The sequence below is a fragment of the Melospiza georgiana genome, chromosome 5 (genome assembly GCF_028018845.1).
Source record: "Melospiza georgiana isolate bMelGeo1 chromosome 5, bMelGeo1.pri, whole genome shotgun sequence".
Classification (NCBI taxonomy): domain Eukaryota; kingdom Metazoa; phylum Chordata; class Aves; order Passeriformes; family Passerellidae; genus Melospiza; species Melospiza georgiana.
This window is the reverse complement of record NC_080434.1, coordinates 34,103,766-34,118,406: the sequence shown is the minus strand read 5'-3', so window position 1 is coordinate 34,118,406 and position 14,641 is coordinate 34,103,766. Positions and strand designations below refer to the sequence as shown.

The 14,641-nt window shown below is 37.7% G+C and overlaps 1 protein-coding gene across 2 annotated transcripts in view; it reads left to right on the top strand.

The window, feature by feature from the left end:
• INPP4B (inositol polyphosphate-4-phosphatase type II B) overlaps window positions 1–14,641 on the top strand; it is a 146,550-nt gene that overhangs the window by 87,832 nt on the left and 44,077 nt on the right. For both annotated transcript variants that reach the window (XM_058024122.1, XM_058024123.1), the window contains 2 exons: window positions 2,581–2,793; window positions 7,091–7,235. In XM_058024122.1, the coding sequence (XP_057880105.1) occupies window positions 2,581–2,793; window positions 7,091–7,235 (358 nt within the window). The remainder of the gene's footprint in view (window positions 1–2,580; window positions 2,794–7,090; window positions 7,236–14,641) is intronic.

Sequence of the window (14,641 nt, the reverse complement as noted above, 5' to 3'; positions counted from 1 at the left end):
CATCTGTTTGAAGTCATAAAAATGATTTGCCTGGTGATTAAATTCTGCGAATTTATTAAAAAACATATCACTTGGTATATATAAGAATTCTTTCTATAATTATTAGGTAGCAGTGAAAAAATCTGAATTATAAATAATGTGAATTACATTTAAGTGTTCATGTTGGAAATGGAAGGACTGGCTGCATGGATTGAAAGTGGAAAATTAAATAATTCCACTGCTGCTTCTTAAAAGGAGCTTATTTTCTCCTATTAAGCATCTCCATATATAATTTACAGTTTACTGTAGTGTTTTCCTGAGACTAACCTTTTATCATCACTTTTTGTTAGTTGATTAAGGAAGCCTTTAGCTATCGACAAGTGTATCAGCATTTGCAGCTTGCAGAAGGCTTGATAAATTAATTTTCCAGCTATGCCTATCTTTGTTTGCAGAAATACTCTTTAGTAGAGTATCTGAAAGAATTTGCAGAGTTTTTATTTCTTTGTATAGACTGGTTTTGTGATTTCAGTGCAGTTTCATAAATAGTGATGTTCTGCAAATTTAGCTGTACTGAGCTGTTAAAAAGTGAAGTTAAAACATAGACTGCTGTTAAACCAATGGGATCTCTGAATGGAATTTAATTACAGAATTATTTTAGTTGCTGCATGAAAAATGGAGTCACACTTCTGTACTGATTTTCTTTTAAAAACTAAATTTCCCTATAAAATATTTCTATTCAATTATATCACTTAAACTTTGCAGTCCTAGTGGGCATTATTTACATCAAGCTATCCAATTCTCATAATTTTTTGAAATGTAAAGTTTTTTTGAGTGTTATTCTGAACCAGAAACCTGAAATTTTCTCAGACATTGTGGGGAAGGTAGATATGAAACCTCAGCAAAACCATGATATTGCTGTTTTTAAGGGTAGACAAGTAATGGAGTTTCAACTCTCTTGCTATGGAACTGTAGAAGAGTGTTGAAGAGGAGCTTTGCTGTTACCACACAACCCCTCAAATCTCATTGTGCCATGGTAAGGCAAAGAATGGTGGGGTGTGATAGCAGTATTCCCCAAAGACTTAAGTCATTCTCCAGGCATGCACCATCTGGGTTGGAAATGTAGAAAACTGAAATTGTCCTGCAGAGCAATTCAGGACAACGAGAAGACAGTCCTGAGAAAACTGTTAAAAAATGGCCTTTCCCTCAGGCACCAAGTTGGTAATGAGGAGAAGGAATGGGTCTGGTAATATTGCCAGGGAGATGAGTAGTGTTGCCAAGTCTAAAGAATCTCAAGTCAGGTCTGATTTTGGTTTTAAAAAATCAATAATTTTTCTTAGATGTGCCTGCAGTTCTTATTTTTAGAACTGTAGAGATTTATTTGGAGTAAAATTTTCAGCCCGTCCATGTGAAACGCTTCAGAAAGTATTTTTTTGGTAAACATAATGAAAATGGGAAAGGCAGAAACTTCTCATTTAAGTACCTCACCTAGCAGCTGGAGCCTTAAGAAAACCATTAATTTTTTAGAGCCTTTCTGTCTTAAATATCTGTAAACTTTTGAGAGGGTCTTGAGACAGGAAGGCAAGAAAAAGAAGTTGAGTAGGAGTGGGTACAAAAGATGAATAGGTAGTATGAAGAAGGGATAGGATAAGAAGTGCAGAAACTGGGAGAAAAGACTTCCAGGAATATTCTCAGGAGTTCCAGGGAGGTGCTGGCACTTGACACTTGTTTGTTTTGGGGTTTTTTTGGCTACTTTTCCCTCCAGTTTTTGCATAAACAGCACATAAGGGCTAAACGGAGCTTGGCTGGGCAACCCTCATTTCTGGCATTTCCTGCTGGTTGAGGCTGGATCCTCTGACTGTTATCTACATACCTTCCCACATCCCTGTTTAATTAAGATTGTGTGCCCAAAGGCATACTTTCCTTGTTGAGGTGGAAGGGAGATGAATAATGCAGGGAGGTTGAAGGATTTAAAAAATATGGTAAAATGCCAGCTGTAACAGTTAACATAGAAAAATGATACAGAGATTGAATAGCATCTTCAGAAGACAACTTCAGAGTTTCCTTTCCTTAAAATATACACAAAATCAAGCTTGAAATCAGGTGTCACCTACCATGATATCTGGGTTGACACCTACCAGTAGTAAAATTTATCTGTGGAGACACTGCTTTTGCAGATACTGCTATTTCAGCATTGTAGAGTGGTGGGTTTTATTTAGGGAGATTATTGAACTGGTTAATTTTGTTTTATCTTACACTTATTCAGAAATTATCGTGCTGTGGTTGGTTACTCTTGGAAGTGGTTCTTGTTGAGGCTCGCCTCTGAGGTGAAATTCGGAATTCAAATAAAATGTGAAAATATTATGATCTCTATGACAGATAATGTGCTTCTGTGTTAATCCTTAGAACACTGGGATTGTAGAATGTGATCTCTAAAACTCTTGACGTTTTCCTCATTATTTGTTGGCCTACTTTGTTTTCTGCCTCCCAGGCAGGCCTGAAACAAATACCTGCTCTGCCTAAGGATAATTCAGTGTTACACAGCTTTGCTGCCATACCACATTCTTTGGTCTAACCTTTCCATTCGTTTGGTTTTTTCCCTAGACGGAGTTATTTGTGCACACATTCAAGGACCAGCTGGTGAGAAGTGCCCTTTTAGCACTGTACACGGCCCGGCCTGGCTGTGTGCTCAAGAAACCAGCTGCGCCCAGGAACAGTGCAGAGGAAGGGGCTGATGCACAGCACCAGGATCATCCTGCTCACATCAAAAGGCAGGACTCCATACCCCATCATTCTGAGTATGATGAGGAGGAGTGGGTAAGTAGACAGAAACCCTTGGCCAGTGAAACCCTACAAATTAGCATAAGCAAGCTCAAGCCCTCAGTGTCCTTGTCACATGTCATGGCAGGGGGGAAAGGGGTGCGAAACTGTAACATTGTGCTTCTCAGATGCATCGCAGATGCAGATTTTGAAGCTAAATTGCAAGGATTTGCCTAAGTACAGTGTGCTGCTCTGAGACTGCCTAGTTGTGCGTAGAACAGTGAAGGTGTTGAGAGTATTCTTGCCCAGACAGAAGAATAGTCTTTGCTCTTACTCAGGTTGGTTTTGCTAGTTGGGCAGATTTAAGGACTGGAACAGTATATGCTGTTCACAGGGAAATGTTCTTTTCTTCCCCACCCCCTGCAACACCCCTCTCCAGCCCTCAGGCTGTAATAATTTTAAATACACTGAATTAACCCTCAGCCCATTGCCCCTAGACTCTGTTCTTAGAAACTGTCTGAGGTTCTGTAAAAGAGTTAAATACAATGTTTAGATTTTAACATTCTTAGCATATCTTTCAAAGATATGTATTATTTATATGGCTGAAATTTTATAAATCAATTATTTTGGTGGATGTCTTCTTAATAGGTCTGTTACTTTATTTCATACGTACTCAAGCTATTTTTATTCAGTCCAGGCTCATGCTTTGAGTTCATCACTGTATTCTCATAGACGTAAAGGATGTCAGCATATTCATCTCTATTGTAAATAATTAATAACTTGTGTGAGCTATGGTATTCCACCTAAACTGTAACGTTTTTCCATGCCAAAAATAAAGGAAGAAGAATATATTTCTTCTAGAAGAAAGGCAATTATTTCCAGCCCCATGCATTAAGTAGTCGTGAGATTTAAACAATAAACATCTCATTATTTCATTTGTCCTCCAGTTTTAGAGCCTTTAATTCACTTTTTCTTGTTTGGTCAACAACCTGAGGAGCTGGAATGGAGGCTCTTTCCTTGAACTAAAGCCAAAATGTTTGTTTTTAGCTGTTGAAACATTCAGAGATATAAATAACACAATAGTTTTTGTAAAAGAGATAAATTTTGCACTGGAAAAAGTGGCACTTTGTGAAAGCTGCATTTTAATTTAGTACTGCAATTTAGCATCTCTGAAGAGAAGATAGCTTTGCTGTAATTCATAACTAAATAAAAAAAGCTGCCAGGTGCTTGGTCCTCACCTATTAAACTGCATAAGTAGGTAATTTTAAACAGTATTCATTTTCTTCTGCTGAATTAGTAAAATTATCTTGATTCAAATTAAATGTATCTTTCACTGTTTTCCGAATTGAGCTGAGTCAGATTCATTGTCAAACTTGAGACAGTATAAATTTTGTGATTTTTTTCTGCATTTGAATGGTTAAACTTTGCAGTTATTTCTGTCAGTAGAGGTGATAAATAATATGAGTTTTAATAATCAAATTGTGATTAACACGATGGAAAGAGAAAGAAGAAAGGCATGTAAAATTTGAAAAAAACACTTAATCCACTGTGAAACACAACTATAAAGGGAAAAACTTTAATATATGTTGCTTTGTATGCACAATGCTCTATCCTCCTTCGCTGTTGTAGGTTTTTTCCTCACTATTATCAGTACTAAGTGTTATAAGTACTATTATAAGTACTAGTGTTACATTTGGCAGTTGGAACTTTAGTTTTGCCTGAAATCTACATCCTTAAACAACTCTTTAAGCTGACCCTTGAAGCAGCCCACGGGGGTGTTAATCATGCACATTACTTAAGATATTTCCTTTATCTCTGAACAGAGCTCAAAAAGGCCTTAAGGAAATATCTGAATATCCACTGAAATGAAGGAGACGCAGCATCTTCAGAGTGCTTGGACGTGCAGATGCTGTGTCATACATGGCACAAGTAAAGCACACAACTGAAGTGATGTGTATGGAGGGACAAGAAGTGACTGAGGAGCTCTGTGGTGAATTCAGAAAGGCTGAGAATCCTTTAAAAACAGAAACAGCCTCTGGGACTCCACTGGCTGGCAGTGTTTAGAAGGAAGACATCCAGTCAGGTGCAGTGACAGAAAGGAGTGTCCATTGCTGCTCTCTGAAATGAGGAAGGTGTCCTAATTTTTAATGATACTTTCTGATCAGATGGAAATTAATTACAATTTTTTCAGTTGGATGAATGAAAGAGAATTATTTTACAGGTTCATTTTTAATTGTCCTAGGAGAGGTGCCCAGCTTTCACTGATGCCAAGGCCTGCCTTTCCATCTTTTCATCTGCTTAAGAAGGTGAAAGGTCAGTGCTAGGCTACAGGAAAATATTCTGGAAATAGTAAAAGATGACAGTAAGAAGTGGATTAATTTCTTCTCATGGAGAATCATAGAAGCCACTTGATTTTCAGTAATGGGAAACTGCAGTTTTACTTGAAAATTGTTCCTGCCAAACTGCAGAATTTCAACAGCCTTCTTAGATAAATGTGACTGCCTTTGGTGCAGACAGAATAACATCTCAATGAATGATAAATAGATGCCTCTACATTTTCTATCTGCCCACAATCCCAGGAACCTCCTATGTGGAGAAAAGGGGCTGTGAAACAGGCCCTTGCTCCCTCTCAGTTGCTTGTATATAAAAAAGCCAGATACATGATAATAAGAGTGAGCTTTCTGTCAACAGATGTTTATGAATTTCGCTTCTAAACCCTCAGGGAATGTTTGTGGGAATATTGTATAGAAATCTTCTCAATGCTGGGTTAATAGTTGGTTTGAAAAAAGTGCTCTTTCCAATGTGAAACAAGGGCTCATATTTGTGTTGCTTGTGCAATAACTCCAGATGCTCATTAAGAGCTTAATGCTTTTTTTGTGCAGGAATTAAGTTCCCCCATCACACAAAAGAAAAGGGAAATTAGATTGCTCCAACTTCTCTGAGCAACCTCACTTGCCTATTCCTCAGCAACTTCAGTGACTGGAAGCTCTGAAGCTCCCTTATACTCTGGAGGATTCTTCATAGAATCCTTCTCCCCAGAATTATGCTTGTGGGCGGTAAAAATCAGTAGTTTCACACATATTGTAAATGTTTTTTCAGGATTGCTTGAAGTGCATACATGAGGAAACTTTTGAAGGAATCTATACCTGCCCTCAGTCTTCTGTGTCCTCAGGAGGAGGGAGCAGGGCATAAGATCCCTCTAGTCAGGCTGAAGTGAGGTGTGTAGTTGAAAAGCAACATTAGATTTAAAAGTTTGCCTTAACAGTAACTCTAGATTTGCCTCCACTCAAAATCCAAGGGTTGCCATTTATATGAAACTATGCTATTTCTCTGAGTTCTCAGTTTTCTTTAACCTTCTCTCTTGGTATTTTTGCAACTTCATTTTTCTGCCTGAAGACCTGACAAATACATAATGCTTCTGGCTCTGTAAAATACAAAACAAAGCAGTGATGTTAAATCCCCATTTTTAACCCTCAAGCAAACTCTGGTTGCTCTGCAATACTTTCAGAATGACTCAGCATTGAAACATGTACTTGGAGAGGGGAGGGTGGTTTCTGTGAGTTTGTTATGGTTTGGTTTTAGTCTGATTGCTTGTCTTGTGTACAGCCTCATTGCTTGTATGGCTTGGTTTCTTTCTTCTTATTCAGTGCTGCAAAAGTAGGTGCAAAAGCTTTGATTTCTGCAGCATCCAGCACCTGAAGGACCCTCCCTATATCTCGGATCCATAACAGCTCTTTCTTATGCTCCACATGATTTCTTTTCCTCTCTGCTTGTACAGAATTTTTTCTACCTCTCTATTACTTCCCTTATTTTCCTATTGTAAACTCAGTTAAGTGTGATGGTTGCAGTTTATGTGAGAGGTGAGAAACAAAACTGAAATTGTGTTAGCTAATAAACATGCCATGACAGCAAGTTTCTCATTCTAGTCCTTGAATTTAACATTTTCTTCAGCAGAGTAACTGATGTGATAAAATACAGGATATGTTAAATCAAAAAGAGGTTATTAAACACTGTGACAAAACTGGCCCACACAAGGTTTCATTTGTCAAGCTTTGAGTGTGTCTGTACTATTAAGGTATCATTTAAGTAGACAAGCTGCTCAGTTCCTTGCTATTAGACCTGAAATTTTGTCTGCATTATGTCGAGTTTGAAGCACTTGTTCTCCAGTGTCTAAAACCATAAAAGTTTGGGTTCATTTACGCTGCAAGAGAATCTCCATGAAAAAGGCTCAGGTTGGTAATAGGCTGAAGGATGAGAGGAGCAGTCATATGCTAACATCATTAATAACTTACTATTGTCCCTTTTTGTTTTTTTTTTCTTCAGTAACATGCAGTGACAATTCTGGTCTTTTCAGGACAGGGTGTGGGCCAACGTGGCAAAGAGTTTGAACTGCCTTATTGCAATGGTGGATAGGCTGCTTGAAAAGGACAACATCAGCAACATCAAAGAGGGTGAAAATGAGCCTTCAGCAGAAGATTGCAAGGTGTTGCATACAGGAGGTAAGCAACCCCCACTAATTTTTTATTTTTTAGTCATTGACAAGAGTAAATAAAAATTTGCACAGCTACAGAAAAGTCATCTAGAGAAGTCTCCACAGTATCTTTGATGAGAGTGCTAATGGCAAGGTTTACACATTTGTGGGAGGTTATTTATCAAAGTACAGCTTTAATGTGTGCTCAGACTGCTTGCCATGCTCAGTTGTTTGTGCTAGAGTGTAAACCTTTTGAAACTACAGTCTTTTCTTTTTGTAGGCTGATGTAATTTAATTTACTTTAGATTTTACTTGTGTGTAGTATTTTGAGGAAAAAAAAAATTGGACTGTGTCTTACCCCATAGAAAACTTGTAAGGAAAGGTGAACATGCTGAATCAGTGTCATTCTCCTGCAAATGCTTCTGCTTTTCTGAGGTGATATACTGATTTTTATTTTCTGATTTGATAAAATTCATGTTTACCTGGATATACCTGTCAGCCTGTGTCAAAAGGTCAAGTGGAATAATTCAGTGGTATGATGTAAAGAAAATTTTGTGACAAGGATCCTTGTCACCTTCTAATCTCCTCCTTCTCATCTTCTGATCTTCTTCTGATCTTCTCCTATGATTCATGTTTGTATTCTTGATGCATAGATCATATCTGCTTAATAAGTCTAATGAGATTTTCTAGTCTGAAAGTGTATTGCAATAAATGAAACAGATCCTTAGTGATAGTGGTGGTAGTCCTAATGCAAGGACATCAGAGCCAACCTTTGTGCCACTCTTCAGCTAAATAAATCAACTCCCCATACAAAACAATAATCCAACACAACTGCTTTATTTTATAGAGTTTTGTATAGTTTCAACTTTCTTTTTTTTCGTTGTGCATTTTATCCTGTGTCTTCCTTTACATGTTCTCCATGGAATTTAATTACATCATTTTGTATAAAGAGTTTTAAAGTTATCAGTACTCACTTGTAATTTATTTCTTACACAACAAGAATTAAAATTACTTTTAAAGTTTTATGTCATTTGTATAGTACTGGTGAGATCTGTAAATTCTGGTTGTAGTATTGATTTTTAATGCAGCTGTAACATCTGCATTTTACCAGTGTGAGAGGTTTATGCTGGAGTCCTGGCATCCTTGTTTTCAGTGCAAGATGTGTTGGACTTGATTTTGTATGATTTGTTCAGAGAGCAGCTTATTCCTTATCTGTTTGGTTCTCTAAGTTTCTGTCTACCAGGCATGTAATGTTAGACAGGAAGGTGATATAATCTCTGCTCTCTAGTGAAGGCTTGCAGGTGAAAAATATCAACACTTTCTACACCTTTCCTGCCTTCCTCAGAGAAAGTACAAATATTTAACAGCTAGGTAGGTGTAGTTTTGAACTTGGGAGAATCCTTAGATGGTGGAGCTCTTACAGACTTTTACAGACTTTCCCATAATTTCCTTCACTCTCTTCAGCCCCCTGAGTATCTCTTCTGCTATACGCCATGTTATGGATTTAACCAGCACAGACAAATGAAATATTGGTTACAACTTTTAGGTCACAAGCCAGAAACAAAAAAGGAAAGAGCAAAATTGCATCATTTAAAGTACTGTAATAAGGCAGCCATCAAGTCATCAAGTAGAATGAAAGGTAGCTCTTGCTTAGCAATAATGATAATAGTGATGGTTAGAAAATTTTAGCTGAGTTTCATCCAGCTGAGAAGTTGTCTTCTGGAGTTGGTGGGCCAAAGACACAAAAAATATCCAACTGCTATGATGCTGGAATAAATACTTGCTTTTTTCTTCATTTCAGAACCATCCCTATTTCTCTTGAATAAGTACAGGTGTCCTTCAGTGAGACCAGTGCTTTTGTTGAGCTGTCCTGAAAGTTCTCTAACACTCCCTCACATGAGAGCTGCAGAGATTTGTGGGGCAAACTGCTGTGTTTTCATGTTCTTTTTGAGTAAGACATCGTTTTAGGAATGCCTTGGACAGTTTATAGGACTTTCAAGGTCATATAGAGATGGAGACGTTTTAAAATTGCTTTCTTTTATAGGACTAACTTGAAAGATGGAGCTTTCCGAAGAGCTTTCCAGGTGTGTGCCAAAGTTGGTTCCCTAATGATTTTCAAAACTTGGGGCCAGAATTTTTCATGCTTGACTTCTCTATGAGAGTGTGGGTGTAGATGTTTGTTTTTCTCTGCATCTCCCTCTCTGAAATTTAACGTGAAACCCTAAGGGTGCACTGTGAAGCAACTACACAGAGGTTGAGATTCCAAGTTTACAGTTACAAATTTGGCTTTAATTCTGCTTCATTTTAAACTTGAAGCCTGATTATGAGTTCACAGCATTTTCCTAGATAGAAAATCACACTGTGTACGCCCATAGATACATTTCTAAAATAACAGACTTTTGCACTACTTAAAATTCACAAACATAACATAAATGAAAAGCTTGCCACATCTTGGTTATATATTATACATAATTTGAGCATATTTGAGCATAATGTATTTCATTAATACTGCAAATATATGGGCACAGATTGATCTTTGAGTCTGAAACTGCTTTAGTTAATACTCAGAGAAATTGGGCTGCTTTTGTAAGAAAAACAACGCAGAGTTTTGAACAAAATAATAACAAATATGCTTTGAAGTATGACATGAAATATTTGCTTATTTAGTGAACCTGACTGGTTTTTTGTAGCATATAGCAATGAAAAACCTTTCAAAAAATGCACATCTGTTCATTTTAGAAGATAGAAAATATTATGACAATATTTTGATGCAATAGCATCTTCATGTAAATTTAGATATTGTTGTAACATATATTCAGAGTTTCCTAAAGTAGGTTGATATTTGCAGTCTCAGTGACTATGGCATTGTGTGATCTTACTCTTTTTTTTTCAAACATGTTTATATTTGTTGTTTGGAATCTTTGTAGTTGGAGATACTGGAGCACATTTTTTTCCTGTACTCTGCCTTTCAATGTGAATTATACCTTCCTGAGCCTTTTCATGCAGTCTGACCTTTGAGTGTATTCTAAAGACTGAATTTGAGTTACAGTTACTAAGGTAACATGCTATGGTTTCATCAGTTGCAAGATTATGAATCCTCTGCAGGATAAATCAGGAAGAGTAGAAGGATTTTTAAGGAGAGGGTTTTTTTTGTTGTTCTTCTAACTCTAGTCTGGTTTGCCTTGGAGAAATATGTGACAACATTAAGTTCTTTTCACTTTTGCCTTTTCGTTTTCCATGAGAGTTGGGATGTGAAAGCCTGTCCTGCAGCATTAGAGGTGCCAGTGGAACACAGCAGTTGGCTCTTGTGCTTGCACAGCCCCTGACAGATGTCTGTGTTTGGCTGCTGAATGTGGCTGTTGTTTCTGTCTGCTTCTCGTGCATCCCGTCAGAGCTCCCACCCAGCCATTCCCTCGCTGCCTCTGGGTGAGGACTCCCCCATTTGATACACACAGGATCCACCTATCATCACAAACAATTTGAGTTGCCAGTGTGATTGCACCTGGATTTTGCCTTTAAGTGAATTATGGAATCATGAGCTCTGTGAACTGGCCTTTGATAACCTTCAGCATAGGTTTGCAAAGAGCACCTGGGGAACATTGCCACATTTCCTAGCTGGAATTACAGGAAACCTCTGTTCATACTCACATTGCTACAGACATATGTGGGTTTATTTTTCTTGTATTATCTCATACCTGTTGGGGACTATATAAGTTTAGATTCAAAATTTCTGACTTTCATTGCCCTGGGGATGGGGACTGCATCCTTTCATTGCATTCCTTCCAATGCAGGCTGGTAGAAGTGGGAAATAAAGCCATGTTCTGTGGGAAATAAAGCCGTGTTCTAGTTTTATTTGAATCTTCAGAAAAGCTTTTATTATAAAATATTGTTTAGTCATGAAGATGAAAAATTTTTCTGTGGTCTGTGTCCTTGAGTAGCAGACATGATTTATTTAGAGTAGTCACATGTGAAAAGCTTTCTCTTTCCTTCCTCTTTCTCACATTTTTCCTTCCTTTTCTTTGAAGCTTGTTTTTACATGAGTTTTGCTTATGCTTTTTTTTCCCCCCCTTTTCCCTCTCTTCTGTGTCATCCTTTTCTTTTTGATAGGATCCTTATCTGGGCAGAATGTAGCCCAGCAATACAAGAAAATCCCCTTCAGCAGTACTTTCTCTAAGTACTTTGGCTAAAAACAGAAGCTGAAAAATATGTAAGGGAAAGACTATTTAACTGAATCAACAAACTAAAACAAGATATAAGAATATTTAGTTGCACAGCATTCACAGAACCTTCCTATGTTTAAAGTGTATTAGATTTTCTTGGCTTTGTCTTTTATTACCTTTGTCTTCTCTTTCTGTTTTCACTCTGACTAAGCATGCTGAGATGCTCATGTATGTATTATTGGATGGGTTTGGGTTTAGCTATTAATCCATGTGACAGTGGAGAAAATCTTGGATGGTTGCAGTGGAATAATAAATCCCAAGAATTCCAAATTTCTGGACTCCCAAACTGTGCAAAGCAAACTGCTACCTTAAAGTGCAGGAACACCAGGAAATCTTATTCAGGTTTTTATTGTTCCTGCAAGAACTGCTGCAGCATTATGAGTACAAAGCCTCCTCCTTTTTCAAAGAGCTTAGCCCTCAGCTGGAGTTCAGCTGAGCTCCAAGAGCTGCGTAGCAAAATAAAGAAATAAGCCACTGACCTTTTTATGGTGCAAAGTTGAATATGTACAATCTTCTGTCTTTTTAAACCTCCCTTTAAAAAAAGTATTAATTCAAAGACTGTTCTTTTTCTAAGTCAGTAAAATCAAATTCTGGGTTAATTATTTCATGCTGATTTTAGGGATTTACTGCTGCTGTGTTGATTGGTTGGTTTGATTTGCCTGCCTTTTTCATTAAAACAGAGTTTGTCTAATGATCACTTTGTGATATAAAGACAACTCATTTATGTTCTTTTACCTCTATTATTTCAATTCTGTAATGGAATATTTTTATGATCAGGTAGTGAGTGATTAATTTAAGTGAAACGTTACCTCGTGGGTATCTGCTGTTACATTTATATGTCACATTTATATTTGTATGTCTGTAGTGCCCCCCTTTGCTTTAAGGGCACAACATTATGCATTCTTCTGCTTTTTCTTTAAGGTTTGGTTTTTTAACTTCATACCATTCAAGTTTTGAAGTGACTTAAAGCCATTTATGGATTTTAGGTGGCACAAATAGCAGTGACAAAATTGGCTTTTTTTATCTGTTGCTAGGGCTATAGGAGATAAGAGTACTATGCTGAAGTATCCTTTTTGGTTACCAGCATATTTTAATGAGCATTTCAGTGGGCCTGACTTTGAAAAGACCAGAAGCTTGCTTTTCTGCCAAAGTTTATCAAATTTAACATGCGGTTTGACATATTGCAACTTGGATATGAGCACGCAGAACTGACTAGCTGGGTGCTAAGCAGGTCATTTGCCTGTACAGCCTGTTGATTACAGGAATATGGGGCTGAAGGGCATTTTCCAGTAACCAAAGGGCAAATCCTGTCACAGACTGAGCTGTCATCACTCTCTTGGCAATGAACATGGAATATTTACTCAGTGCTTTGTGGAACATGCACTTTTGTTTTAATCTCATTCTAACTGCATAGCGGTGGTACTGTCCTTTTAGTTTCATCCTTTCATTTTTTAATTTAATATGTTTTGTTTTCATGCCTTGTTTTAGTTTCCCATGGCTGACTAGCTCTATTTTTGTGCTGAGTTTCTTTGCTTTATCAGGAGACTCTGACAGTTCTTCTGGATGCTAAGTGTTCCAAACTGACAGGCTGCCCATGTCATTTTAGCAACCTGACAGTCATCCTGGAGTCTCCTTGTCGCTTCTGTTCTTGCTCCTAATCTCCTTTTTTCAGATGGTCACTCATTCAGTTAATTCTTCACCCATTCTTCAAACAATTTTCCGCTGTGATTTTAATTTAAAAGAAAGTTGAGATTCAAAGGCTCAATGTGTGTGAGTCCATGAATGTGTTAAAAGCAATAATTTGTATTATTCCTTTCCTGAAGTGATTCTACAAAGGTATTCTGAAAGATATCATATTCTAAAATGTATACAATGTGATTCTACCGAGTCACTCTAAGAGAACTCTACTTTAGACATGTCAGCTCCCTTTGCAAATAATGTCTATTTATGAATTGCATTGGTGTTATATATTTATGCCTTGCATACAAGACAATCTTTTTTCCATAATCTAGTGAATTTACTTATACACTTCAAAATAGAATTTTTATTTGTTTCTTGTTTCATAAACTTCAGTCGCGATTTACGGCACTTTTTTACGACAGTTGCACTTTACGGCAGTTTTTTCTGTGTTTTTTCTTGCCCATCTTGCAGGTTTTTTTCTGGATTTTTTCTGGGTTTTTTTCTGTGTTTTTTCTTGCCCAACTTGGGGTTTTTTTTCAGGGTTTTCTCTGTGTGTTTTCTGGGGTTTTTCTTGCCTGTCTTGGGGTTTTGTCAGGACGTGACAGACAATGGGGACACAACAGGAACAGAAATCTCTTGGCAAGGAAAATGGCTGCAAGGACTGAGAGAATGCAAAAGGACATGACCGAGGTGAGACCAATGGTGAGCTGATGAGGCTCAGAGAACCCTGGAGGAAGAAGATGCTAACTGAATGATTTATTCCAAGAACTGTGAAGATGGATGCCCGAGAATCCTACAGTCAGAATCCTCTCCCTAACCTCGCATTCTTACAAGTCCTCATCCACCATGATGGCTCCAGGTGGGGCATAGCTGTCCACACAACTCAGAACAAGACCTGACAAGACATCTGACTGGATGCTTCCAAAGAGAGATGAGATTCTGATACCTGTCTGAGCTCCTGGGTCAAAAGTTCTATGGCATGGGTGCCATGGCAAGGAACACTGAGATCGAGGATGCTAAGAATGGTGCCAAGGTTTTTGACAGGCTAAGGTAAAAGACATGAGATACCCAAACAACACACAATAGACAAGTGACACGATACACACCGGAACTGCTCTGCCCTGCAGCACACCTCAGCTCTGTGATCAAAAGTGATACTTGGCTTTTATGGCGCCTAAGGGGCCACGTCTAATCTTTTTCATTATTAGCTCAAGTAAGAAGCAGCCAACAAACTGTAGTATTACCACATACAACCCTGCTTATTGGTTCATTGAGTGTTACAAATTTTGAGCTTACTTTGCTGCTGTTGCTTTTATTGGCATATGTATATTGCTTAAATTAATAAAGGATTGTAATTTGACTTGAGACTTTAGATTGCCTGATCCGTCTACGCTGACTTCCAGTATGTTACACTTTTTTGTCTACCTTATTTCTAAACTCGTCTGTGTTTTGCAGCAGCCTCTGGTTGTTCTTTTGCTTTTATTCCCTGGAATAAACACCACAGTTAGTTCTTGTTATTTTCTCCTCATGAAGA